Raw genomic sequence first — 25,300 nt, forward strand, 5'->3', positions numbered from 1 at the left:
ATGCTAACTTTTTGTATTTCTGATACAAGGACACCCAAATCTCTCTGAACACCAACATTTAATAGTTTCTCACCATTTAAAAGATACTCTGTTTTTCTTTTCTTCCTACCAAAGTGAATAACCTCACATTTCTCCACATTAAACTCCATCTGCCACTTTCTCACCCACTCACTTAACCTGTCTATATCTCTTTGCAGACTCTTTGTGTCCTCCTCACAGTTTGCTTTCCCACCTAGCTTTGTATCGTCAGCAAACTTGGGTACATTACACTCGGTCCCTTCATCTAAGTCATTAATGTAGGTTGTAAATAGCTGAGGCCCAAGCACTGATCCTTGCAGCGCCCCACTAGTTACAGCCTGCCCACCTGAAAATGACCCCTTTATCCCTACTTTGTTTTCTGTCCGTTAACCAATCCTCTATCCGTGCTAATATGGTACCCCCAACCCCATGAGCCCTTATCTTGTGTAACATCCTTTTATGTGGCATCTTATCGAATGCCTTTTGAAAATTCAATGACATCCATTGGTTCCCCTTTATCTACCCTACTAGTTACATCCTCAAAAAACTTTAATAGGTTTGTCAAACACAATTTCCCTTTCATAAAACCACATTGAGTCTGCCTAATCATATGATTTGCTAAGTACCCTGAAACCACTTCCCTATTAATGGATTCCAGCATTTTCCCGAAGACTGATGTCAGGCTAACTGGCCTGACGTTCTCTTTTCTCTCTCACTCCTTTCTTGAATAGCAGGGTCACTGTTGCTATCTTCCAATCCATGGGGACCGTTCTAGAATCTAGGGAATTTTGGATGATCATTGCCAATGCATCCACTATCTCTGCAGCCACCTCTTTTAGAACCCTCTGATGTAGGCCATCAGGTCCAGGGGATTTATCAGCTTTTAGTCCCATTAGTTTCTCAAGTACTTTTTCTCTACTGATATTAATTACTTTTAGTTCCTCATTCTCATTAGACCTTTGGTTCCCCACTATTTCTGGTATGGTTTTTGTGTCTTCTACTGTGAAGACAAATGCAAAATATTTGTTTAACGCATCTGCCATTTCCTGATTCCCCATTATAATTTCTCCTGTCTCAGCCTCTAAGGGACCAAAGTTGACTTTTGCTACTCTCTTCCTTTTTATATACTTGTAGAAGCTCTTACAAACCTTTTTTATATTTCTTGCTAGTTTACTTTCACGTTCTATTTTCTCTCATCAATTTTTTGGTTGTCCTTTACTGGTTTCTAAAACTCTCCCAATCCTCAGGCGTACTACTCTTCTTGGCAACTTATAGGCCTCTTCTTTTAATCTAATACTATCCTTAACTTCTTTCGTTAGCCACAGGTGGTTCACTTTTCCCGTGGAGTTTTTATTTCTCAATGTAATATATATTTGTTGAGAATATTGAAATATTTCTTTAAATGTTTGGCATTGCTTTTCAACTTTTATTTGGTTTCCCAATCGATCTTAGCCAACTCACCCCTCATACCTATGTAATTGGCTTTATTTAAGTTTAAGACTAATTTCTGACTTAAGTATGTCACTCTCAAACTCAATGTGAAATTCTATCATATTATGATCACTCTTCCCCAGAGGATCTCTTACTGTGAGATTACTAATTAATCCTGTCTCATTACATAATACAAGATCTAAAATAGCCTGTTCCCTGGTTGGTTTCATGACGTATTGCTCTAGGAAACAGAATCCGATGCATTCCATGAACTCGACCTCCAAATTGCCTTTGCCAATTTGATTTGCCCAGTCTATATGAAGATTAAAGTCCTCCAGGATTACTGAATTACCTTTGTTACAAGGATGAGGGAGTCTTTCTCCCCCCCACCCTTCCCTTGTTTAACAGGAAAAGGGAGGGGAGAAGAAAGACTTCCACCTGATACCGCCAGAAAACCGTAGCATTTTCCTGGAGGGTGCCGCATTGTATATGCAGGGTGAGTTTCTGATGATTTTTCCGCTCCTGACTGATTTATCACTCGGACAGAGGGAAATGCAGATTAGCTTCAGCGTTTAAAAGGTAGCAGCTGCTTAAAGGGTCAGAAGCACTTGAATTGGAAGGAGAGAGAGAACAGAAACTGGCTTGCAAAGCAGAAGGAGAAACATCATCAATGGTATTTACAATGGTAAGTGCCCACCAAATGTTCTGACGAATCCAATGACCTCACAGAGGTAACAGAAAGGAGGAAGTGGCTCTTTGGCACTCCTAATTGGAAGCCGCATATGAGGGTGGGGCTGGCACTATGGAGGAAAGTGGTGCAGGCAGTCAGTGCCACCTCGACCACTCACAAACAGGGACCCAGTGCTGGAAACAGTTTAACGACCTCACAACATTGACCAAAATAATTGAAGTTATGAGTACCAATGCACGTACCAAGAGATTGCTACAAGTACTGCCACCATATCCTCACAATGTAAATGAATAGATAGATGAATGTTCACAATGCATCTCACACCCCACACACAAGTGTCCCATTTTTTTGTTGCTCTGGTCACTTTAACAGTTATTGACAAAGCTTTGCTCATTCTTTAGATGGACTGCAAGTGTGCAGTTAACAGCTGGCACGACTTTCCATTTGCCTCTGAGGGGACGCACAACTTTCCTGTGGAGTGGTGTTGGAAACAAACATCTTCAGTGATGCTTCACCCTACATGTGTCCAATCTAGCCTCTTCCACATCCACATTGAGGGGAAATCACATAGGGAAATCAGTTTCTCCACTCCAAAATTTAACTCCAGAACGCACTCTAAATGGAAGGAGAACTCTTCAATGAAGCTGTTGAACTCAACCAACCAAACATCGCTGTCCAAGAAATTCTCCAAGCACGCAATAACGTTATCCAATGACTTCAATATGCAGTATGCGCCTCACCGTGCAGCTCCCACCACCAACTGAATAGTGGTGTTGTTTCCCCTGGTTGGATCGATCAGGGCCACTAATTGGGGGAAAGTGAGGGGAATGCTTCAGCACATCTATAATCCCCATTACATGTGGCGGGATGGGCTTAGGGCACGTGGTATGATGACTTTCTGGGAGTGAAATTCTGGTGGCTATTTGATCGGGTGGGATTGCAGTGGCACGACATACCACCCTACTCTCTTTTTAACGGTAAGACCAGCCTGTATTTCACTGGTTTACTAAATATCCTAAACTCTCATCTATTATTACTAGAGATGATACAATCCACAACTGATGGTTTCAAAATACAGTTCATTGAGCAACTGAACGAGACAATGGCCCCTTTTGTTGGGCTAGCATTTTTGATTTAACAGTTAAGAGGAGCTTTTAAACTTCATTTCTAACATTGGGAGGTAAAATGCTTGGAGGCTTTATTATTGTCATTTTTGTGGCACTCAACTTCAGTCATTTACAATTTAATAACTCAGTAAGGAGGAGAACACATGTCTGGAATAGATTTGTGAAATAACAATGAGAAATTCAGTGAAGTACCAACACATTGATGTAATTTTTTAGGCTTGCAGCTTTGATCAAGCCATTTGGTGAAGGAAGCATTAAAACTTCAGAGTGCAGAACATTCAATGCAAACTGTGCAGTTTCTTTAAAAGTACATTCAAGCCTAATGTACATTCAGTTGCAGCCTACTTGTGCATTTATTGAACACTTTAAATTGTAATAAGTCAGCTTGACTTAGTTGGCAGCACTATCGTCTGAGTCAGAAGTTTGTGGGTTCAAGCCCACTTTAGTACTTAAGCACATAATCTGGGTTATGTGCCTAATCTAGGTAGCCAGTTCAATGTAATACTGAAGAATTAATGTATTACTGAAGATGTGGCATTAAACTTAGGCCCTGCTTGTTCTGGACATATAAAACCCCACTGCACTATTTGAGGAACCAGAAGTTCTCCAAACATGCTCCCTCAAACACCACCATCACAGATTAATTGGTCATTCATCTCAATGCTGTTTGTGGAACTGCACTGTGCACAAAATGGCTGCCAAATGTGCCTACATAACAACAGTGACCTCTTTTTAAGAAGTTATTCATTAGATGTGCAGCACTTTGGGACATCTTAAGTGATATGACGAGGCATTACATACAAGTTCTTTCTTTACTGTTTTTAGAATCCATCCAATCCTGATTTTAAAATAAATGTATTCTGATGTTACTTTTATATCAAAAATGCAGTTTGAATTGCTGAGAATTCGAGTACAATTTACATCTGATTGATAAAGGAGAGAAGACTGCTGAAATACTGCAATGAGTTAAGAATACCGATCCAGTCAGGGGCTGGAGGCTAGAACAGATACTCACTGACAGCTGCTGCAGCAACACATCGATCCCTTCCTGGTCACCAAGTAATTCCCTGTTGACTGAAAACAGTGGAACCACTTGTCAGATCTTACAGCATTAAACATGGATACATTGTGCATAATCAATACGGCATGACATACTATAAAAGCAACTAGAAGAGAGACAGATTAATTAGAAGGACGTAAATGCTCCACCAAAATAGTAAAGACTTAGCCACAAAATTTAAATAAGATTTAACCACTAGAAGTGCTTGTAAATAGTCATTTTTTAATAATCAAGACACCTGCTGGATAAATAACCAAATAACCAAGATATTATTGAACATCGAGTATAATGGACAACAGTTAAATTAGATTAAACAAACCAATGCAGTCCTCAGGTATTCACAGAAATATTAAATAAGCCCCAATAAAGTGATGTCAATTTTTTAAGCTCGTGTTAATACCTTCCTTCATAATTTGATGGGAGTGAGGAGGTTTCTTTTGTTCATCAAAGAAAGGTACGTAAAGGCACCACCCAGTGTAGCAGTGAATAATATAGTCCACATGGTCTCAGGTTTGATTCCTACCCACCGCTGAAGTTCAAAGAAATTCACTTGCTGACTCTCTCAAAACTAAAGGAATCTCTCAAAGTTAGAATATGCATCCCTTAATCATGACTGAATAACAATAAAGAACTAATTGGACAGCTCTTTCAAAGAACAGGCAGGGTGGGCCGAACAGCCTCCTTCTGTACTGTAAGGTACTGTGAACTTCCTTCTGTACTATACAAAGGAAATGAGTAAAGGTAGCTTGATTGAAGGAGTCAGCTCATTGGTCTCATCTATCAAGCAAACTTGCTACACCCAATTCCCTGGAACTGTAAACCATCAGGTTGTTTATTAGTTAAATGTAACATATCATTTTGTGTGGTTCAATTGCCTGACAAGCAAAATTCAAACAAAAAGTTTAAACAGTCATACTCTCTTCACTCATGCACCCAAATGTAGTCAAAATTATATTTTGCATATTGGAGATTGTAATATTGTGGAAAATAAAGTGGAATATTATTGTACAACACTGCTGAATTCCCTAACTCAGCCAGATCACCAAAGGAAAGAAGGGAGAAATGGTGGATGGGTCAATCCATTTTTCTCATGTCTCTGGCTCAAGAGGATCGCTGATCGAAGACTTGAACATAATGCATGGCTGGAAATCAATTAATTTACCGTCTAATAAATGTGGACCATTAATTTTATTTTCTTCATACCAATTTTCACAACTGAGGCTAGTTATCCATTGTATGACACCCATCACATTACATTGTTGGCAGATAATGCAAGGCCCAAAGATTAAACTATCATATAGGCTGGAACAAAAATGTCACCAAGTGCATTTTTCATCATTCTGTCCCCAAATTAAATATTCAATTCTTAAGATATGAAAGCTCCTAACACAATATATTTAACCAAATATCCAACCATCAAATAGACAGACATTGCCATCTCCAGCCAGTGATGGAAAAATCAAAGTTAGTAATTTTATTCAGTAACTTTTCTGTACAGATAAAATATTAACTAAGTGATCATGGAACATTATAGGTTAGCATGTGTCAGTTACAGAAACTGGGCAAAACATTATGCAACTCATAATTTGAATTATTAAAAAGTATTAGCTTAATGTATATTGATATCAGATTGTTGAACAGACATCCATTCATTGACAGGGGAATCCAACTGAAAATTGCTTTAAATGTGGAAGTGCAAAAGTTCTGACTATCCATACAACTCTAAATATTACATTACAAAATTAGGCTTTTCTACACCACCTATTACCTTAGTCTTATTAAGCTTTGGAAACAATCTAGGAACAATTGGTGTGGAATGCACTCCTTAGTGGTTATGAATTGAGTGCTGCCCACAATACCCTATCCCCTTTTCATGATCTTAGTGAAAAGTGGTGGCAATTCTAAACTTTGTCAGCTGCAAGGTAGCTCGATGATTGTTAAGGCATAAAACAATGGGAATTGGAACGATGTCAGGCAACAGAGGTCTCCCTTTAACAATACTGAGAGGTAATTCTGATGAATGCCTCTTCAAGCAGATCCAAAGGTCAGTGTTAATTGACACTAGGATTTCTATTATACATATTTTTAAAAAGCAATCTAAAGCTAGATGATGCGCCAGCTTATCAAGCATTGTTAGGTGACAAGTTAGTGCTTGTGACAAACTGACAGCAGGGTGGTAAATAGACGTGCAGATAAAGCTACCAGATGGACGATACTATTGTGGGGTTTGGTGGAGGGGAATATTTACCATCTGTTCATTTGACTATTTTCCCACACTTCAATCTCCTAAAAATTAACAGAAAGTAAACCTACCATCATTATTCTGAAGCAAAATGGCAAGAATTTCACTGCAGTAAAGCTTGTTGGCATCAAAAGGTATCTTGGCCTGTTTAAAAAATAAAATCAAACTGATTATAACTGGTCAGCACGCTGCAAGATCCAACACACTCAGCTGAACAACATACAATGGGAAGTAGCTTGCTCTCCACACATATTCGCAACACCCTTAAAGAGTCGATTGTCAGATGCTGATTTTAACCCAAAAAATTGGAGAGAAAAGGATGGGTTTTCTGCAGAGCAATATGTGGCTAATCATGTATTTAAACTGACGTTTTGGAATCAGTGTAGCTATATCAAGATCCAAATCAAACTGCATGCAAATAAGAACATTCTGCTCTAATTGGGATGGGAGGGGTGAGAAGAGGGAAATACAAGAGCTCTGCAACATAGCAAAAACTGCTGACAGTCACTGCTCATAGGAACAGACATTTGCACACCTGCTTCACAACACCTATAGATCAACTAGTTATGTCACTTTTTCTTCTAACAGAAATATAAGCCAACGTTAAACCAGGTTCGCATCCTTCAGTAGCAATCTGCACACTGCTCGACAGACTCTAAAGCTATTTCCGACCCTCACATGGACTACCTGTAGGGATTAATCCAAATGTACAAGAGATATTCATCTGCAAGAAAGATAGAACTGTCAAATTAGCACAGTCAAAGTAAATATATATTTTAAACCGGATGAGACTTTGAATATGAAATGGTCACTTCAAAGGTTCTGCTCATTTTAAATATTTGTAGAGTAAAGCTAGAGATTACAAACTGGGATTTCTGTCGCTTCTGATAAAGAATTACCCTTTAGATGTTTGTGCCTACTGGGTAAGATGTTCTGCACAAACCGATTTCCCTCCTAATGCTTAAACAGACTGCCATAAAATTAGATGCAACTAACCAATTTATTCAATAATTTAAAGTGGTTTTATACTGGCTATCACAGTGTAATGATAATTTATATATTTTTTTAATCGCTCATTTACGTTTCTGTGAGCTACCCACCATTCCCTGGTAGGTAAAGGACCAACTCCTGTATTTTGAACTGTGGCACAAGTTGACACACCTTCACATTTGCTCTCCCTCCCTGCAGACATCATCTCCTTGGAGGTCCGCTGGGAGAAGCAAATTTTTCCATGTGGATAATTATGGAGGAGAACCCAAAATGTAATACTCATATGCACCAATGCATTTGTTTCAGTTCTTCTTTAAACTTTTGATCCATATTCAATAACTTTACATACTACAGACCAAATAACAGGTCATAGGTTAACATCAAATGCCCTTAAATCAACTTTTTTTTATTTGTTCACGGGATGTGGGCGTCGCTGGCAAGGCCAGTATTTATTGCCCATTCCTAATTGCCCTTGAGAAGGTGATGGTGAGCCGCCTTCTTGATCCCCTGCAGTCCGTGTGGTGAAGGTTCTCCCATACTGCTGTTAGGTAGGGAGTTCCAGGATTTTGACCCAGTGACGATGAAGGAACGGTAATATATTGCCAAGTTGGGATGGTGTGTGACTTGGAGGGGAACGTGCAAGTGGTGTTGTCCCCATGTGCCTGCTGCCCTTGTCCTTCTAGGTGGTAGAGGTCGTGGGTCTGGGAGGTGCTGTCGAAGAAGCCTTGGCAAGTTGCAGCAGTGCATCCTGTAGATGGTACACACTGCAGCCATGGTGTGCCGGTGGTGAAGGGAGTGAATGTTTAGGGTAGTGGATGGGGTGCCAATCAAGCAGGCTGCTTTGTCCTGGATGGTGTCGAGCTTCTTGAGTGTTGTTGGAGCTGCACTCATCCAGGCAAGTGGAGAGTATTTCATCACACTCCTGACTTGTGCCTTGCAGATGGTGGAAAAGCTTTGGGGAGTCAGGAGGTGAGTCACTCGCTGCAGAATACCCAGCCTCTGACCTGCTCTTGTAGCCACAGTATCCTGCAGTTTAAAATAAATCAAAACAAACTAGAAGTAGGGAATAACAGCACAATTAAGAGAGTTCAACGTTGGACTTCGCATGAAGGATGTGGACAACATGGAATTTCTACTGATATTAATTCAACGAAGTCAAGCACAAAGCTATAATTTATGGACAAATCAATTGTAGTTGAGATACAATTGCAATTTTTTTCTGTAACAAGTTTATTGCGTAAGGAAAGGAAAATTAAAAACAGCCTAAAAATTATGCGTCGTGATATTTTCGTGCATACTTACTACATTTGTATCAAATGCCTTTGTTTATGATTTTAACTGAACAGCACATTGCAATTTCTAGGCTGAAATTCTGAACAAAAAGCTTACTTAGGGAAAGGAGAAAAGGGAATGGAGTTTTTACAATGTGTACATGATTCCTTTCTTACCCAGTATGTGAGGAGCCCAAGAGAGGAACCATTGCTGGATCTAGTAATGGGAAATGAACCAGAACTGATCAGAGAAGTAAGCGTAGGGGCAATAGCGATCAGAACATAAGGTTTAAAATAATGACTGAGAAAGACATAAGTAAGACAAAGACCAAAGAAGAAGGAGATTGTAAAAAAAAAACAATTAAGGGGAGGAGAATGGAACTAGGGCAGGTGAACTGGGAAAAAAAAAATTGACAAAGAAATAGAACAGCAGTGGGTAATATTTAAAATAGTGATCAAGAGTTCAGGAGAAGTACATTCCCCTAAAAAGCAAGAACAAATTAGCCAATGATGAAACACCATGGATGAATAAAGAGATAAGGGTAAAACCGAAACTGAAGAAAAAGGCATACTCTAAGTACATAGACAATAAAGGAGAGGATAACAAAATGGAATACAAAGAGGTTAGGAAAGAAGTCAAAAAAAACAATTAGGAAAGAAAAAAGGAACTACGATATTAAATTATCAAGAAATATAAAAAGTGAGGTATTCTACAGACACAAATAACAAATAAAAAAAAAATCAGAATAGGGATAGGACCACTAAGGGATGCACATGATAAACTCACAGATAACAACAGAGAAATGGCAGAAATATTGAACAGTTACTTTGCCTCTGTATTTATCAGGGAAACTAACAAGGTGTGCAGGACATTAGGAGAAGAGATCGAAAAAGGTATAAAAACATTTAAGATAGAAAGGGGGGAGATAATTGATAAACTAATCAAACTTAGGGAGGATAAGATCCCTGGTCCGGATGCATTGCATCTGCAAATATTAAAAGAAGTTAGGGAGGAGATAGCAGAGGCACTATTACATATATATAAAAATTCACTAGAAAAGGGAATAGAGGCAGAGGACTGGGACAGCTAATGGTTCATCTCTCTTTTTAAAATATAAGAATAACAAGTCTAGGGAACTATACACCAGTTAGCTTAAGGTCAGTGGTAGGAAAGATAATGGAACCTTTACTCAAAGGTATAATAGCAAGAACAAAAATATAAAGAATGGATTTCAGAAGGGAGAGTCATGCTTGACCAACCTTATTGAATTCTTTGAAGAAGTAGCAGAAAGAATTGACAAGGATAATGAGTAGATGTAATATATTTAGATTTTCAAAAGGCCTTCGATAAGGTACTGCATTGTAGACTCATGACTAAGGTCAGAGCATGTGGAGTCAGGGGACAGGTAACAGAATGTATAGCAAGTTGGCTACAAAACAGAAAAGAGAGTAGGGGTTAAGGGTAGCTACTCAGACTGGGAAAAGGTGGGAAGTGGTGATCCACAGGGATTGGTGCTAGGACCACTGTCGTTCTCAATTCACAGTAGCGATTTGGATTTGGGAATCGGAAGTACAATTTCAAAATTTGCAGACGACACCAAATTGAGGAGTGTAGTTAATACAAAGGAAGAATGCGTCTAAGTGCAAGACGACATTAATAAACTTGCAGAACGGGCGTGTAATTGGCAAAGGAATTTCAATATAGATAAGTGTGAGGTGGAGCATTTTGGTAGGAAGAATAAAAAGGCCACATATTGCTTGGATAATAAGGGCTCGATTTTAAAAGGGCGGTGGGATGGCAGCGGGGTGTCAATGGGCACACGACAAACCCGACCAACAAAAACTTACCTTTCCCCACGTAATTGCGACTTAATTGGTGGCCATTAATCTTGTTTCCGGGTTTGCCGTTCAAAAGCTGCGCAGTGAGCGGACTGTTCACCCGCATGACAGGCCGTCAGCTGGAGTGTCTGGATTTAAAGGGCCATTGCTCCAATGGATTTTGCTGGAGCAAAGAGCCAGTAGACCCAATGGAGCAGCACAGGAGCAAGGCTGCTGCAAGATTCAGTGATGCCTCACTTCAGCTGCTACTGGCCGGGGTGAGGAGGGGGAGGGAATTATTTTACCCGGCCGACAGGACGAAGTGGCCTGCCTCTCCCACCAAGGCGGCCTGGCTCAAGGTGGCAGAGGAGGTCACCAGCAATAGCAACATCTGCCGCACTTGGGTCCAGTGCAGGAAGCGTTTCAATGGCCTAATTAGGTCAGCAAAAGTGAGTATACTTACTGATTCTCCTGCATTCCGTGGTGCACATCAACCGTGCCCCCCCACCTCCCAACTCATTCTGCACTGCCAAGACTACTCCATCACATCACTCCTCACACCCACCTAAGGCTCATCCTCAATGTACCTGCACTTCCTCGCCTCCCCATTTGTGACCCCACCACTACCACTCACCCCAATCCTGATCCAATGTGATGTCTCTGTCTCATACTCACCCTCTGATGCACCTCTTTCACGGTCAGCCGCACCCAAAGCTATGCATTCGTCGGTTGGCCACTTCACCCTCACTCACTCACACGTCTGTACTTTCTCCCCTTCAAGAAGAGAGCGCAAAATGGGCGAGGACTGGAGGGGGGCCTCCACAAATAGTGGTCCTCACAGACGCGGAGGAGCACGCCCTGCAGATCAACCGCACCCTCGAGTGCCTGTTCATTGGGGACGACAAGACTGGCACCCCACAAACGTCTAGTAATACAACTTCAATATTCAACATCAGTTCATGTTGCGTGTGATAACAATGATTGGCATGTCGAACACCTCAGTATGCTCATCGCAACATGACACATCTGTGATAATGCTTAATATTGCCTTCTGTTCTCTTACAGGCCCTTCAACGACCACAGTGACAGCAGAGGACGATTCCTCAGAGGAGCTCCTGGCCTCTGAAGGCGCACCGTCACATCTTAGCAAGCCATCCACCAGCGCAGATACTCACACCTCGCGGGGTCCTAGTAATCAGGTAGTTGGTTTGGCACCTGGTGAGTCACCACACACAAGCGAGCACGAGCAGAGACAGCACTGGTGGCAGGGGCAGCAGTGGAGAGTCTGCGTCGGTGGACGCACCCCACTCAAGGCTCTGCTCAGCTGGACACAGATGCTGAACCCCGGGGGCCATCCTTTAAAAGGAGAATGATATTTGCGAGGTACTGGAACAGGTGCCACACACACTTCCCACAATAGCGCAGAGGATGGAGGATTCCAACTCCTGATTTGTGGAATGGTGGCAGAGGTACGGGAGGGAATCTCTGAGATGGTGTCACAGGGATGTGATCAACTGTCTGAGATAGCGTCACAGGTAAGTGCGGGAATGTATGCGATGGAGAGAAGGCTAGCCTCACGTCCGGCTCATATATGAGTCCATTCAGGCCCTGATAACAGCCGTTCCGACTCACAGTGAACAACATTCTGCCGCCTTAAACGTGCAGACAGAAACTTTGCAACTGGGCTTCCAAGGCATCATACATATCCTTCAGCAGGGTGGTAGGAGTGATGTGGACCTGGCCCAGGAGAGGGATTATGGCGAAAGGGGACGCCCACTCAAAGAGCTCCCACCTCTCACCTGTTGCCTCCATCTCAACCAGTACCCACAAAGCTGCCTCCTCGCCAGGTGGCCGAGTCTGCCCCTACACAGGTGCAGGTGGAGCCGTCTTTGGAGGGGCCCTCACAGGCTCCAAAACAAAGAGGACGTAGGCCCAAAGCATCTAAGCTGTCCGACCATCGACATGCGCAACCTGCCACTACCTCTGCTGCAGCCACAGGGGATGCACCACGTAGAAGCAGTAGGAAGAGAAAGACTCAGGATTTGTGATCACGAAGGGTATGCACAAGGGTGTCTGAGAGATGGTCATGTTTTTCATTTATATTTGGTTTATGTTAAAGTCACATTAAATGTTATCATTCTCACCACCACTGCCGCGTCTTGCCTGTTCTTGGTTGGCTTTTGTGATAGCGCCCTTTCATGTGCTTCATCATGAACGGCGACACTTGATGCCACCAGATTGGCACTTTACAGTGGGTGTATGTGTAGTTGCAGGACTGTTTTGTGCAGGGGGTGGGGGCTGGTGTTGGCGCTGGTCTTTCCAGGTGGAGAGAGGACTGGACTCTTCTCACTTTCTAATCTTACGAGAATAGTTCATGAGTGACTTCCTGGCCTTACGAGCAGCCAGGTGAGCCGCTGCTCTGCCCATGGGTTCGTCCTTCTCCTTCACCACGATGTGGATGGCAGATGTGGATGGTGGAAGAGGGCATAGGGCCTCCTCAACCGGTACCTCTCCCTGTTGCGCCATGTTGTATAGGACACAACACACTACTATAATTCGACCCATTCTCACTGGTGCATATTGAAGTGCTTCCCCAGAACGATCGAGGCACCAAAATCGTATCTTCAGCATGTTCAATTATAGACCTGGTGGTGATATGGCTGTCGTTATATCGATGCTGTTGCTTGCTGATGGAGTTTCTCAGAGGTGTCATGAGTCACGTGTGCCCGAGGAGCCAGCACTTAAGGGTGTTGGTATGTGGAAGAGGCCCAGGATGTTGGATTCCCTCAGAATGAAAGAATCGAGGCAGCTGCCAGGGAATCTGGCGCACACGTGAAGAAATCTTTTGCGGTGGTCACAAATGAGCTGAGCACCGGAGTGAAACCCCTTTCTGTTGATGAACAGTCCTGGCTGGTGTGGAGGTGTTCGGATTTCTATATGCGTGCACCCTGCACCCATGGGAAGCCAGCCAGAGTGGAATCCCACTGCTCTCTCTGTCTGGCTGAGGTCGACCGTCGGGAAGTTGACGTATTGCAAGGTCCTCCGAATCAAGCCGTCAGTGACCTGTCTTATGCACTTGTGTGCAGACAACAGACACAGGCAATGTCACTGGTGGCACCCTGGAATGATCCGGAGGCGAAGAAGTTGAGGGCAGTGGTGACTCTAACAGCAACAGGTAATGAGATGCTGCCAGGCCCAGCCAGGAGCAGCTCAGCATGAAGGAGGCTGCAGATGTCTGTAACCACCTGGCGACTCGCTCTCAGCCTCCGTAGGCACTGCTCCTCAGAGAGATCCAGGAAGCTGAGCCTTGGTCTGTAAACCCTCTAATGAGGGTAGTGCCTCTTGCGATGTCGGTCCCTCTGTGGTTCCCCGTTATGCTCTTATGCAGGTGCCTGTGGCGCAGCACTGTGTTGTGGAGCTCCAAGTGGCGGAAGTGCACGCCGTGCTTGGCAAGGATGGTGATGTTCCTCGTCCTCGGATGTAGTGGTGAATGCATCGCACCCCCCCATCCTGATGGTGTCAGTTTGAGGGAGTCCAGAAAGTTGGTAAATGTGTAAACAGAACAATTCTGAGTGGAAATCAAGAATTTTCAGTCTAAACACAAAGATCTCCCAGCCAAAAGTTTGTCTGAGAGAACTGAGTGCCCTGCTGCAATAACTAATCTTTTATCCCCATTTGTCAAACAGGCATTTAAATGTCCAAATAGTTGCCAGCTGAAACATGACTCCTTCACCACAGCGTGTTTCACACAGCACGGGAAACACGTTGAGGCAGCATTGACATCACTTGCCTGCATTGTAAATTGCATTTAATCATTTTTAAACTACTTCGACTAGATGATTTAGTGCTTTAAATGCGGGACTTCTGAGTTTGGGAACGTCGCGCACACCCAAATGACTCTGGGTCGTGGGTGTTCTTCAGTGTGTTGGAGCCGGGATTTCTGCCCGCTCCAAAAAGACACGATTTTCATTGCCCGTACCACTGCCCCCCGCCTCCAATGCACCCGAACTTTTCTTTTAAAATTGAGCCCAAAGAGTCTAAATGGGATACGGGAGCAAAGGGATCTAGGGGAACAGATACACAAATCACTAAAAGTAGCGATAAGCGTTAATAAGGCCATAAAAAAAGCAAATCAAGCATCAGGTTTCATTGCTAGATGGATAGAACTGAAAAGCAAAGAAGTTATGTTAAACTTGTACAGAACATTGGTTAGACCACATGAAGTATTGTGCACAGTTCCGGTCTCCATATTATAAAAAAGGATTTAGAGGCATTGGAGAAGGTGCAAAAAAGATTCAGAAGGATGATACCAGAACCCAGAGGATAGCCTTATCAGGAAAAGCTGAACAGGCTGGGGCTCTTTTCTCTAGAAAAGAGAAGGTTGAGGGGTGACCTGATAGACGTCTAAGATAATGATAGAGAAAACGTTTCCACATGTGGGGGAGTCCAAAACTAGAGGTCATAATTATAAAATAGTCACTAATAAATCCAATAGGGAATTCAGGAGAAACTTCTTTACCCAAAGAGTGGTAAGATTGTGGAACATGCTACCACAAGGAGTAGTTGAGGCAAATAGCACAGATGCATTTAAGGGGAAGTTCTATAAGCACATGATAGAGAAAGGAATAGAAGGGTGTCCTGATAGGGTTAGATGAAGTAGGGAGGAAGGATTCTTGTGTGAATCATAAATACCGGCATAGATCAGTTGGGCCGAACGGCCTGTTTCTGTGCTGTAGTTTCGATGTAAATCGATGTACTTACACTTTATGTAGTCTGTTCTTTATCACAAGTGTATTCCTCACCTGCTACATCTACTAAGGTCAGTGCTGACCAAATTTACTTTTTATTGGACTTTTAAAATTTGAGAATAAAAACAGCTTAATTAGGACCATTTTATAATTAATTAGTTATCAGACAAAAATATGGAAAGACTGAAAATGTAAATAATATTAGTTAATATTAATCAACAATCATTGAGCATTATAGGCCACTGTAAATTTTGCTAATAGTCTAAAAGCCTAAACAAATACCCCCTCCACCATAGGCGTACCGTGACTGCAGTGTGTTCCATCTACGGGATGCATGGGAACACCTTCACCTTCAAGTTTCCCTCCAGTACATACCTTCCTGACTATTACTTCATTGTCGTTGGGTCAAAATCCTGGAACTCCTGAACTAATAGCTTTGTGGGAGCACCTTCACCACATGGACTGCAGCGGGTCAAGAAGGGAGCCCACCACCGTCACCATCTCAAGGGCAACTAGGGATGGACATCGATACCCATATCGCCGATAATAAATTTTTAAAAAGACAATTTGGAACTTTTTAAAAACAAAGTACTTAATTCAATCAAGTGCTACCTTTATTCTCTTCAACATCCACTGCAGAAGACCTTGCTGAGCTGCTTCAGTGCACATTTCAGGGCGAAATTCGGCCAAGTTCTCTATAATAGCTGTGTCAAAAAGAGATGGCATAGTGAATACACAATTCAGGAGCAAATTAAAAGAGACAATAAACCTTTTGCTGACCTACTGCATGTAGCTGAGCTCTTGGGGAAGCATGTGTCTGCTTCTTTCAAGCAGAACATTTAAATGAGGCTTCCCTCCATTCTCTCCTTTAAAAGACACTCAAATTAATTTGAACTTAGCCACTTAAGTCAATTTTGTTTTATACATAAACATTTTAAAACATGATTTCACAAAATTTGAACAATCACCTTCCATTTTCCCGTAGCAAATCCAGAAACATTCCAGAGGTAAGGACAGCAGATCAGAAGCAATTTCTCCACATCCCCAAGGTTTTATCAAATCAGGAAAAAGAGTACATCACAACACAAAATTGCAAAAAGAAATCATACAAGTTTACTGAAGCATCAATTAATCAAAAGTCACTGGACTAACTCCAGATAGGGGTCAATCTTCAGGCTTCCCGCCCGTTGGAAACGTAGCAGTAACCTTCCAAAAACGGTGGGCTACCGCCCCATTGCTGCTGCCACCATGGCGGCAGCAATGTTCCACTGGGCCTTCCACTGGGCAGCCAGAGTGTCCCGATTCTGTTCTTTCCCCTCCCCCCCCCCCCCCCCCCCAGGATCTGGCCCAGAGCCGGCTGGTTTGCCAGGGGCGATTGGTTTCTGGCTGCAGCCCACCACAGAGTATACAAATGAGTCCTGATTTTCAAAATGGACCATGCCTCCTGGCGGGACTACCTGGCGACCAGCTGGCGCATTCTGCCGGTTGGCCGCCCAGAATCCAGTCTGGGGAAAAGTCCACCCATGGTGTCTATTTAATGCAGTTATAGGAGTAGACATAAGGACACAAGGTTGACAACTGAAGTGAATCGGTAAAAAACAGAAGGAAACTTTAGATTTCCAGATATTTTGATAATGAAGAGAAGAGAATTTTGGAATTTGTAATGAAGAATTTTGTTTTGAGGGTAAGTAATCATATGGGTTGTTCCAAGCTAACTGCAGATCAGTATGAATTTCTCCTATTTGAGACAATTCCCTCCAACTGTGCAAAGTATTTTATCACCTAGATCCAGATAGCTCCCACTACCAAGACCGATGCCATATGGCCAGCACACACCTACTGAGTGCATACAAGACTGACAACAATCTTTCCTTGGGGTGCAGATGATATACAGCTGTAGTCTCCGAACACAATGATACATATAGGAGCCAATGGAATACTAATTCTGGATTTAAACCCTTTGACAATTATAGTCCGGTGCTTCTTGACCAGTAGCACGTCTAGAAAATACGTACAACCCACCCAACTCTCTCATTCCATGCTCCAGCAATAAAGATGTTAGCAGAGAAAGATATACATAGCCAGATACTGATGGAAAGAAATAGTGTGATTACATTGCAAATATACGGTTCAAGTGTGCGGTCAAGGTCAAAGGTAGCAATTTATTTTTAATTGGTGGAGGAGGGAAGAAGGGAAAGACAGCAAAGTAGCAATGTAGCAGAATTATACACACATCCCCCAATCATGTTGTATCCAGATTTTACATGCTCCACAAACATCTGGCGAAATTCAGGAGATCTACAAAACAAAACCTCAGTTCTGAAGGCCCAGATTTATATTGCAGTAAAGAAATGAACAACTGGAAATTTCTTAGAGAATCAAGTGTCAAACTTACCTGTAATGGACAAGAGTTAAGACTGTAACAACAACTGCAAATTTGTCAGATGCTCAAAATCGGGCGTACAGAAGGGAAAATCTCAGTTACATCAATGTGAACAGCTATCACAAGACAAAGACCAAGGTTCACATCCATCACGTACAATAGAACGCAGAATTCTACAGACCTCAATCTCACCTGCCTAAAGTGGCTTCACATTGGTAGCTTTTTTCTCTTCCCCAAATTAAATATCACTGAGTCTCACTTTGACACTAAAGGCCAGTCATGCAGATTTGCGAAGTAAGAGCTGCTGCACTGAATTTGGGGTTGAGGTATACAAATGGGAAAATGTAAGAACTCTGTAGTGCAACTATAGGATCATAAATGTTTTCACCACAGAAGTAGGCCATTCAACTCATTGTGCCGGCTCTTTGCTTAGAGAAATCCAAAACTAATCCCAGTGGCCTGTATCTTCCTCTGCTTCAAACGTTTATCTATACTTCCCTTAAAAGGTGCAATGGGCTCTGCCTCAACTACACCCCGTTCCATGCTTGAATAACTCAGTATAAAGACATTTCTCCTAACCTTCCTCTTCACTGAGTTCCGAACCAAAACAACCCATCAACACCTGTCATGATTTTGAAAACATCTATTAAATATCCTGTTAACCTTTTTTGCTCACGTGTAATAGTCCCAACATCTCAAGCCTCTCCTTATAACTATAGTTTCTTATCCCTGGTATCATCTTGATGAATCCATGCTTAACACTCACTATGGCTTTAATGTCTTATCAGTATTGGGGTACCCAAAACTGCATATTGTCATGTATAAATTTACTACCATCTCCTTCTTCTTATACTCTATGCCCCTATTAAAAACCCAAAATGCTACTGGCCTTTTTAATGGCTTTATCTATCTGCATGAGATAGCTACGCAATCAGTCTCTTCTTCAAAATGCCCTAATAAATTTGTCAACGATGACTTACTTTTAACAAATCCATGATAGTCATTCTTGATTATCCCATGCATTTCTATTTACACCTTCACGAAATTATGTATTTGAACCTCTAGGTCTCTTTGTTCCGCCATACCCTTTAGCATCTATCCACTATGTTCTGCCAACCAATTTGTTATCCATTCTTCTACATTTCCTCTCTGACCACTCGCCTGAATTTGTTTTTTTAAGAAGCCTCTTGAGATATCTTACTAAATATCTGAGAATCTATATACACTACATTCCTTGCTTTTTTCCAAAAATGCACAATCTCTCACTTTTCCATATTAAATTGCATCTGCTACCTGTATTGCCATTCTGCTAGCCTTTCTATCTCCTCCTAAAGTCTTTTACAGTCCTCCTCACTATTTGCTAAACCGTATACTTTTCTGTCATCAGCACATTTCGGTATCATGCTCCCTATGCCCATGTTCAAATCATCTATACATAAACAACAACAATGTACCCAGCACTGACACTTTGGTTGCAAGAGCTGTAGCCTCTCTCCAATCTGGGCAACACTCATTAATCCTAGTTTGTGGTTTCCTGTCCCTGAACCAACTCTCCATCCATGCTGCTCCATTTCCTCCAATACCATATGCCTTCTTTTTTGTAATAAGCCTCCTGTGAGATACCTAATCAAGCATATACACCACATCTACTGCATTTCTCTTACCTATACAATCGGTCACTTCAAGGAACAGTTGTTCCTCATCCTCCTCGAATACACCTATACTCTTTACTTCCACCATTTGTAGAAACTGATGCAATATTTAATATCTCTGCCATACTGTCATCTTACACATCCCTGAGCAGTTCTACACCTCTCTATTCTTTTACTTTTAGCATACTTATAAAACCCCTTAACATGCCATTTTATATTATCTCACACACATATCAATTGCTAATCATTCATCTTGATAACCAGCAACAACAAAAAGCCATCCACCACAAAAACAAGCTATGAAAAACTCAAGATTTAACATCACAAATGTCCAAGCCAGGTTATTTGGATCAACCGGATCTATTATAAAACAGTGTTTCATATAGAATCCATGCTTCATTCCCCATGCTAAATGTGTACACAGATGGGTTTGCATCTGTGCAGGCTGACTGAGACAGACTGGCGCACAAGAAATGATTTTAATTAGGTAATTTTTATGCTATTGATTTTTCATTAATGTGATATACACTCATGACAGAAATCTGGCAAAATGTAAAGACTGATCCAGTCCTGCCAGCTGTGTAAGGAATGAAAATTAATTTTAGCACTGAACCACTACAGGGATCAAATTTAAACACTGGGTGACAAGCAGAATGCCATCAAATGTAATCCCCTCATGAGTGTCCCAACCAGTTACACATTTTTCAGCAATCTCAATCAGAGACACGGCATGCACACTACACTTTCTACCCCTTCCCCCAAAAAGAAATCAATTCTGAAGAAGTTATTTTCCAAATTTTTAAAAATGCTAGTATCTAAAGCAGGTTGTGGAAATTAAAACAGTATTAACCTATTGCAACTTTTAATCAACACAATTAATACAGATTGTGCAACTTGATACTGAATAAGCTGAAATGGTGCAGAACTGTAAATTTGTTTGTTCTTAGCTTTTCCTGTAGAAACCTGACAATATTCTTCTCCCAAAACAAGAGATGAGAGATTCTGACCTACCATTTATTGGCTGGGCAACTGACATATATATTTGGTGAATAATGAACATGAATAAGCTCCTTAAATCTATTGTTAACACACTGTTCTACAAGACACTGATCAAGAATTTCACCAGGAAACTACAATATTTAGCATTGTTTAATATACCCAATGTTAAACTATAATGATAAAAAGCAATAAAAAATATAATTACCTAATAACTTTTCAGCAGAACTCTATAAAAAATAGTCCTACAATTCTTAAATGGTACAAAAGCAGTGAGATAGCCACATCTACCATGCAAAAAAATCCCATTAACCATTAAATGGAATGAAAAGATGCAAGATACATGATCTATTTGTATATCATATATAGTTTAATGCACTGCATCATGCTCTAGTACTTCATATACTCTCCCTTGATTCCTCAATCTCAATTTGGCCATCTGGAGAAGGCAATGAACAGAGAAAAGACAGGCAAGGGCAAATCAACTTGCACCAAACTCGAATGCCTCCTGGTGTTTTCCTCAAGTATCTATAGCTGGCACGGTGACAAGTATTTTAAATGTTAACGGTATCACACTTCCTGACAGACAATTGCTGCTATTTTTATACTTAAAGAGTATACTATCCTGAAATCAAACAATCTGGCCACTGGATTCCCAAAAATCTCTCAAAATGTATCCTGAATTCTATTCCATTCAGCATTTTTTTTCTTAGTAATTGTAATTTGTAATCTAAAATAAAGATTTAAACAAAAAAATAAAAATTTTAAAAATTACATATTTTGCAATACCATGATTAAAACTTATCCATTCTATTGTCTTTCATGTATTTTAATGATTTCATTAAAGTTTTTACTTGAAGGCTTCAACCTCTCCCAAAAGCCTGGGCTCTGACTCTGAACTTAATTTGAGTTGTGCAGTCTGAGTATGTGCAGTGTACCTAATTTCCCAGGATGCATTAGTACTATCGATGGGATATTTTTGTTTATCTTCAATTAATTTTGAAAAAGAGGGGAGGAAGGACGAGGGACATTGGGGGTTGAGGGCCTCTAGCCTCACAACACCCACTCTTGGGGCGGCAAGGAGGAGAGTGGATGGAGATTTCAGGATGAGGTGAGTGACGGTGGAGCAAGGGTGAGGGGAAGTTACAGTGATTGAGTGGCTAATTCAAAGGGGAAGAGGTAAGGGCAGTCACAGGAGTGAGGGGATGGTAGAAAAAGGAATGGAAAGTGGGAAGGTGAAGAGGTAGGGGGTGCGAGGAGAAGAGGGCCATGTTTTCCCTGCAACCCCCATCCCAAAAGAAGCCTGCGGCTGTTGGTAGTTCCTTTTTCCATCACACTATGCCATACCACCCACCACCTAAAAGGAAAGAACAAGAGAAGTGGTTGAGAACAGAGAAAGAAGCAAAAAAAGGAGTCAGGGGGAAAAAAGCAAGAGAGAAAGAGGCAAAAAAGGAAAGAGAAACAGGAATGTGAAGACATCAGGGACAGGTAAGTGAGTGACCATATACTCTGACTTATCATATGCAAACAAAGCACGGGGGATCGGCTAATATACACACGTGAGATACATACATACATATTCAAAAACTCTTTTAGAAAGGTGTTTTTTTGCAATTTGTAACATTTCCTTTCAAATAGGCTGGTTGCTGCTTCCAGTCTGAAATGCTTTCATTACAAATGCTGCAAGTCAGGGTAGGTTTCTCAGCACTTTGCTGAAATGAGGCCAAAGCAGGTGAAACATTCTGATAGAGTGTTGAGAGTGAAATAAATTAAAAAAGTAATAGAAGTGTGCAAACAGCCGAACTGGTGTCACAGACAATTAGCATCCCCAGGTAGTATCCCCATTAGTATTCCCACCGGTGGGTTCATTTTATAATACAACTGGGCCTTCCATCCTAAAAGATTAACTGGGCTTGACAACCACATTGCTTTGCTTCTTTCCTAATATAAGCCAAGGCAACATAAAACAAGTAAACATACTCGGTAGCACATTTCCCATTGAAAGTAATGGGATTTAGAAAAACCAATTAAATCCACAGATTGACTAGTTCCTCCTGATTGGTTCTTGCTTTCACTGGCAGTGATTTTGCTCAGGCTTGTTGAGCGCCAACTCAACGGAGCAGTAATGGTCAAAAATCTTACAAAATTATCAGCTGCACAGGGTCCACGATTTCCAATCATTGCTTTGCCAGTGCTGAGTTTGTGAATTATTGGCTTGAAAACCTAAAAATCACTAATGCAATGATGGATCTTAAAGCTGCAGCATTGCCAGAATTAGGAATTCAATTACACCATGGTCAGACCATCTGGTAAGTACTTCTACACAAAATCGAATGCTGGTCCTGCATTATAAACCTTCGGTTTTCCTTCTAACCATAAAAAGATTAATGAAACTTTTACATTCAAAAAAATTGATAGATTAATTTTACAAGACCAAAATTGAAACCAAAGATAGACTGCATCTCCAGGGCAAAGTACAGTAATGCCCTTCTGATTTCCTCCCGAACTAGATCTGTATTGCTAACAAGCTAACATTGCTGATTTCTCCACGGTGTCACAAGGTTAGCACGGACTATCAGATTCCAGTATTATGGATCAGATTGTTGGAAAAATATTTTGATCTATTTTCGGCCACCATGATAAAGCTCCATTTTACCTCTGCTACTCCCTTACTACAGGTATTTTAACTTACTCCGCCTAGCATCTTCTCTGCTCCCTCCCAGATCCAGCCTGACTCAACTCCTTCCCTCACAATGAAATCTGTCCAGAGTACTCCAGTTCACTTTCACACAATAGTTGTATGAGTGCCATGTTCACTACAGATCCAGGCCATGCTCCAGCCACGCACCCTCCCTTTGTACTCTGTTCCAGAACCCTCAGCTCATCTCAGCACTTTGCTGCCTCACACCTGGCTACTCTGACGACGTCAATTCCCCACCTGCTTCTGCTGCAGCCCTGCTACTGAGACCTCACAATGATAGATTCTCTCCTGCTGGGTGCTTGCTACCATTCAGCCCCACTTCTTCCTAGCACCAACCTTAGGTGCCACAGCATTCAAAGCCACAGCACCGCACATGCTCCCCTCCCTAGCCCTCCTGTCTGAGTCTCTCCCAACCCCAACCTCAAACCCCTCCCACCAGAAACCCCAGCCCTCCACTCTCTCAGGCCTGAGAGCTCTCCAGTTTCATTCATTCACATGTGTTAACTGTGCTGTATAATGTGATAACAGAAATCTGGCTTGGAATGGATATGCATCCTGGCCAAGCCCCAAGCTCCAACTTTCTCCCAACCAAGGCTACAACCCCCTACTCTGCCCCACAAGGATCCTTCCCTCCCTCCCAGCTCATGCCCTCCTCTCTCTCGCACATGTTGTAGCCACCTCCAGGATGGCCTCTCCCCAAATGGTGCGAGTATCAAACTCAAATTGTTAGCTGTCATGTCCAGCTCAGGGCATGCATTGACAATGGTAAAAAGCATAAATTTGAGTAAGTTAACAAAGCAACTTATGAAAGTGGGAAACGTACAGTTGAGAAGACAGTGTGAATGAGAGACTTAGGGGTAGAAACAGTAATAAGATAGTGTCATCAGCAATGTTTAAGAAACCAGCCCATTGTACATTTCATATAAGTAAACTTTTTTTGTCCATTTAGGACAAACTCTTTTTTGGCCATAGAGATGAGTCCAATGTATGTTTATGAGGGGGGGTAGAAAAAAATTTGTTGGGTAGAACACAAGATGCAACTTTCTGCTTTGTCATACTTCCAATAACATTGTCAATGACCCACAACACAGATTGCAATGTAAAAGGAAATATTTCAGAAATGAGGTTCAGTAATCTTATAATTGAGATGTATTTTAATACAATCTTCTGGCTGCACTTGAAACACTCAAATGTAAAGGGCATGACCATTTTCCATATGCATCAATTACATTCTTCAGGTTTAATGAATACTTCGTCTTGAGAACGAGAATGCAGTTTTCCCTAAAATTACATTCTATGTGCCTGCTGGATGCGCTTTCCTTTTGATTTAAGCAAGGTAAAGCACACAATTACAATCTAACTTCAGAAACATTACAAATAAGACCTGATACATTGCCCCTTAGTCATATATCTCGTTACAAGAGATTTTGCAGGGAAAAAAATTTCAGGCAAAACATACCTAATGTGTTGTGAACGCCATCTGCCTCTTCCTTCACTGTCTCATCCAATCGTTCCAGGTTCTGAACTAACAGTGCTACCACTTGTCCTTCCAACTAAATGAACACAAAAGCAGATAACATTATAACAAGCCACTTCAGCATGAATTGTTAATCCTTCTAATACTGAATGAATAACACATTACAAACCACACACGTGTGTTGATAGACACGATTTGCTTACAGAAGAATCAGAGGCTGACATATAGACATTCTCTGGTTGGCCAGCAGCCTACCAACTTGTGGATAGTTTGCCAGATCTCTCAGAAATGGAAGCTATGGATGATTGCTGGATGGAACAATTTGTGTCTATATGCTGATTATGAAGAATCCACAGAGTAGATACAGCAGCAGCCATTGTTGCCTCTCTTGTGGGGAAGGACCCAAAGTACAGGCACTCTATCTTCTGTCTTCATTTGTCAGACTCCCTTGCAGAGATAAACCTCTTTCTCTCAATTCACTAGCATCAGCTTTTCTCATATGATTACATTACTATAATAAAGCATGAAATGAGGGTAACCTCCTTTCAGAGTGCGGTGTTTAAAATTAGTGAAGAGAAGCTATGGACAAAAAAAATCATATTTCTAAGTCCAACAAGCCTGTGCCAAAAGAGAAACTTTTGTCAGTGGCTTCTCTTGATTTCACTTAGTTTTTTAAATAGCATTTCAAACACCAA

The 25,300-nt window shown here is 41.5% G+C and overlaps 1 protein-coding gene across 1 annotated transcript in view; it reads right to left on the reverse strand.

The window, feature by feature from the left end:
* ctnnbl1 (catenin, beta like 1) overlaps positions 1–25,300 on the reverse strand; it is a 220,812-nt gene that overhangs the window by 117,463 nt on the left and 78,049 nt on the right. Inside the window, exons 6-9 of the mRNA XM_068000628.1 lie at positions 24,588–24,681; positions 16,009–16,100; positions 6,641–6,713; positions 4,283–4,341 (exon numbers count right to left, since the gene is read on the reverse strand). Of these exons, the coding sequence (XP_067856729.1) occupies positions 4,283–4,341; positions 6,641–6,713; positions 16,009–16,100; positions 24,588–24,681 (318 nt within the window). The remainder of the gene's footprint in view (positions 1–4,282; positions 4,342–6,640; positions 6,714–16,008; positions 16,101–24,587; positions 24,682–25,300) is intronic.

Source organism: Heptranchias perlo, chromosome 19, assembly GCF_035084215.1.
Source record: "Heptranchias perlo isolate sHepPer1 chromosome 19, sHepPer1.hap1, whole genome shotgun sequence".
Taxonomy (NCBI): domain Eukaryota; kingdom Metazoa; phylum Chordata; class Chondrichthyes; order Hexanchiformes; family Hexanchidae; genus Heptranchias; species Heptranchias perlo.